This window comes from Armigeres subalbatus, chromosome 1 (assembly GCF_024139115.2).
Source record: "Armigeres subalbatus isolate Guangzhou_Male chromosome 1, GZ_Asu_2, whole genome shotgun sequence".
Lineage (NCBI taxonomy): Eukaryota > Metazoa > Arthropoda > Insecta > Diptera > Culicidae > Armigeres > Armigeres subalbatus.
Window position 1 is genome coordinate 262,531,866 of NC_085139.1, and position 3,833 is coordinate 262,535,698.

Below are 3,833 nucleotides of genomic sequence, written 5' to 3' on the forward strand. Positions count from 1 at the left end.
AAACTATCAGAATTCTACATATTTAGGACTTCTGTTAGATCAAAAATTAACTTTTAAAAATCACAAATATATTAAGTGTCTATATCCACTTATAAACAGAAAGTCAAAACTTTGTCTTAAGAACAAACTTTTGATTTACAAACAAATTTTTAGACCAGCCATGTTGTATGCTGTGCCAATATGGACTAGTTGCTGCAATACCAGAAAGAAGGCACTTCAGAGGATTGTTCCTCCTCGGACCACCACGATTACCAGATGGTCTTCCTTCAGTCCCTCCTCGGTGAGGTTGTGACATGTTCGTTTCAACAATTCTGTCGAAAAATCGCATGGCGGGAATGAGTAGAGCACACCGGTTGCTTCCGTTTCTTTATTGAGTAAAGATATAACGCCGGCCGCTTCTTTCTGCTTCAGGTAGGACACGAGATTACGCAGTGGACGCGTCTGAACGCTGGCATCATCCGACGATGCTACCGATGACATCGATCCCGGCAGGCCGAGGAAGATTGCGTGCGACGATGACGTCGATATGCGCTTCTGCACATCTTCCAACTTGGGTTGATCTAGGCGTAGTCGCTGAGTAATACGAAGGTGGTGTTTACCTTCCTCGTCCTTAATCAGGCTGTCCACTATTTCGTGGTCTCCGTCCGTTAGGTGCAACTTGACTGGGAATAGTGTTCATAGGGGCCGTACACTAATTACGTAAGCATTTTTTCTGGGTTTTTCAACCCCCCCTCCCCCGCATGTAAGATTTTTCCCATACAAATATTTTTTATTTATATGGAACCTCAGAAAATGGCAGACCCCTCCCCATAAGTGCGTGCTTACGTAATTAGTGTACGACCCCATAATCAGCGCCCCTTGCCAGACTGTGGTAGATTTCCGTGCCACTTCTGGTAACGTTCTTGCATTCGATAACATGCCATTCCTACGAATCAGAATCAGCCGGACTGCGTCGCCTCGGTGAACGGGAGCGAGATCTATCGATTCCTGGTTCACGAACGACGAAAAAATCACGATGAAAACCGCCACGGAAACCACCACGTCCGCGGAATCCTCCACGGCCGCGGAACGGTCTTCCACCATAGCCGTACGATGAATTTTCCTCGTATGATGCACCGCCTTCCGGATATTCGTAGTCGGGGCCGCGACGATACTCACCACCTTCCTCAAAACCTCCACTGCTCTTTGAGAACGATGGTGTTGTTCCGTTATCAGCAAAATCGATACGAAGTATACGAAACGGAACACATCGGTGACGGGAATGAATTCCAGCAGGCGCGTGGTGAATTCATCACAGGCGAAATTTGAAGCTGCCGATACGAGAACGTTGGCTTTGGGTTGTAGTTTCCAAATTTGTAAAACTGCCTCTACGATAGTTGAAGTTTTTCCAGTACCGGGTGGTCCAAATAATATGTACGGAACAGGGAACGAAGTCCGATTCACGATATTTCGCACAGCAGACAGCTGCTCGTGATTTGTTGCGACATATTTGTTGAACCATTGAAAACTGTAAAACGCACTGTATTGCATCTTTTGAGTTCGAACATTTTGTAACACAACTCACCTCTCGTATATGATCTTCTTTTCCATCGGTACCGGATACTGATTCAACGGCGGACAATGAATCGTTGGTTTCTTCAAAATTAGCTGCTCTTTCACGAAATGACTCAACACGGTCACTTGCAGGTGGTAAAGTTACAATATTTCTGTCTTTGAGTCCGCCAGTCCAACCAATATCAGTCCGTAGCTTCTATCCAGCTCCGACAGCAGGCAACTGTCGAAGCAAAACTTTGAAACCGTACCCCAAGAAAGGCGCATCTCGCTTTCAATCAGCATCTTCATGTGACCGTCTGCCAGGTGGATGTAGGCCCTGCTGAGTCGCAACACCGAATGAGGTGACACGTTCTGCACGTACACCAACGTTCTGGCGTAATCGGGACGGTAGTCCAAACGCACGGCGAAACTCGGTTCCTCCAGAATGTAGTCATCAACCTGACGAATGAAACCAAATATGCGCCCGTGTTTCGTCATGTGTTTGGCGAAACGGTCGTCATCTTTGCACTGTAACCGACCTAAATAGCAGTACAGCGGAATGTGACTCATCTGTTGGTAATCGCGGGAGAAGCTCCGAACGTGTCGCAGTTTGTATGGACGTTCTTTGCTCTTTGACGACGTTGTTTCAGCTTTATCGCACTTTGGCTGCAAGATATTTTTTGAGTTTAAGATGTTTGTGGAGATGAATAGATTGTTTACTCTGGCATTTCTGTTAGATAATCTTACCTTTTCGGTTGCGACCTTATCAATTTTCGATGATGAATTAGAAATCATGTTCACAGAAAAAAAATTGTTCTGAATTGAAGCACGCGTTGGAGTAATTTGATAGCCACAAAATCTCGGGTACTTATTCAAAAGGACGTATGTGACTTTGTAAACAAAGATGCAAACGTCGATTTGTCCAATCTGGTGGCACTCCCACGCAAACCAACACCACCAACAGGTAGCCGAAGGCTTGTCCTATAGGAGAAACCTTCGGCTACATTTAGGTAATTTATTGGTTTGCGTGGGAGTGCCATCAGATTGGACAAATCGACATTTGAATCTTTGCTTGTAAAATCACATATGTCCTTTTGAATAAGTACTCGAGATTTATGTACGATGCAAAACCGAAACGACGTCGCAAGGTGAGGGAGAAAAACAAACAAACAAACTGTCAAAACGTCAAGAGGGGTAAGTCAGCGCTCGTAAAATATTTATGTATAATGTAATTCGTCACCCACGAGGGGTATTTTCTTCAAAATGAAGAAGAAGACATGCACGGTTAGATGACTTTACCCATTAATGGGTACTATGTTATTGTTGATATTATTCCCACCGTGAAAAATTCACCCATTTTCTTGAAAAAGTGCCACTACCCATTTTAATGAGTAGTGGCGCTTTTTAAAGAAAATGGGTGAATTTTTCACGGTGGGAATAATATCAACAATAACATAGTACCCATTAATGGGTAAAGTCATCTAACAGTGTGGTGCCCGATTTTCTGATGGCTTTGTACCGGACATTTCGGTCTATGTATTCGTCAATGGTGGTATCCTGTGTTTCTGAGCAAATATTTAAATCACAATTGTCCTACACTGCCGTCAAACGCATATTTGTCCCATGTTTGCTGAGATTTCCTATGTACATGGGACAATTATGCGTAGAACGGGAGTAGAGGTAAGCGCCGGTCCGAAAAATGTCGGTGGGCGCTTAATGGTCGGATTTGTCAAATTTCTCGACATAATTCGATAACTCGAAAACCATCAGCGCTAAAGTTTTTACGTCATCAGACGAAATTATCTACAAGAAAAGGTCTATTTTTGGTGTAAGTTGTCATTAGGGTGGCCCTTTTGTGACAAATTTGGTAAAATGCAATTTTTAAATCTTTCAAATTAGGGGGTCATACTGGTCTACAAAGTTGTAGAAAATTTTATTCTAAGAATTTTTGTAAAAGATGACTGTTTTTATCTTGAAAGCGAACCCATCAAGTGATTCCTCATACTTTGGCGCATCACAGCTGATAAATTCCACAACTGCTTCCATATTGAGTATTACCACTTTAACAACTTTGAATAAGACGCTAGCTTTCTAAATCTCATCTCATTGAGATATCTCACCTAACAAATAATTGCTCATATACTAGCGTCGCCAAGCGGATGAATACCAAACTAAACTTAATTCTACCATGAAGGTTCTTACCGTCCGAAAAACTTCGTTGAAGATAACATTTTTCTGAATCTTATAAATTTCGGTATTTGGTATTTGGTGGTAAAAAAAATCAAATATCACTCCGTATC

The 3,833-nt window shown here is 42.7% G+C and overlaps 1 protein-coding gene across 1 annotated transcript; it reads right to left on the reverse strand.

Moving 5' to 3' along the window:
• Positions 1 to 946: 946 nt before the first annotated feature.
• On the reverse strand, positions 947 to 2,405 carry LOC134213412 (uncharacterized). The gene is made up of 3 exons (XM_062692455.1): positions 2,281 to 2,405; positions 1,565 to 2,199; positions 947 to 1,507 (listed from the first exon to the last, which is right to left on the reverse strand). Exons 1-2 carry the CDS (start codon positions 2,326 to 2,328, stop codon positions 1,696 to 1,698), a joined length of 552 nt encoding a protein of 183 aa, XP_062548439.1. The 5' UTR covers positions 2,329 to 2,405; the 3' UTR covers positions 947 to 1,507; positions 1,565 to 1,695.
• Positions 2,406 to 3,833: the final 1,428 nt, after the last annotated feature.

What these genes read in the sequence shown, in the direction of transcription:
- LOC134213412 (XM_062692455.1), bottom strand. Translation starts at nt 2,328, where the DNA reads ATGATTTCTAATTCATCATCGAAAATTGATAAGGTCGCAACCGAAAAG. An exon ending in ATAAGGTCGCAACCGAAAAG is followed by an intron (nt 2,200 to 2,280) that starts GTAAGATTATCT and finishes AATATCTTGCAG; the next exon opens with CCAAAGTGCGATAAAGCTGA.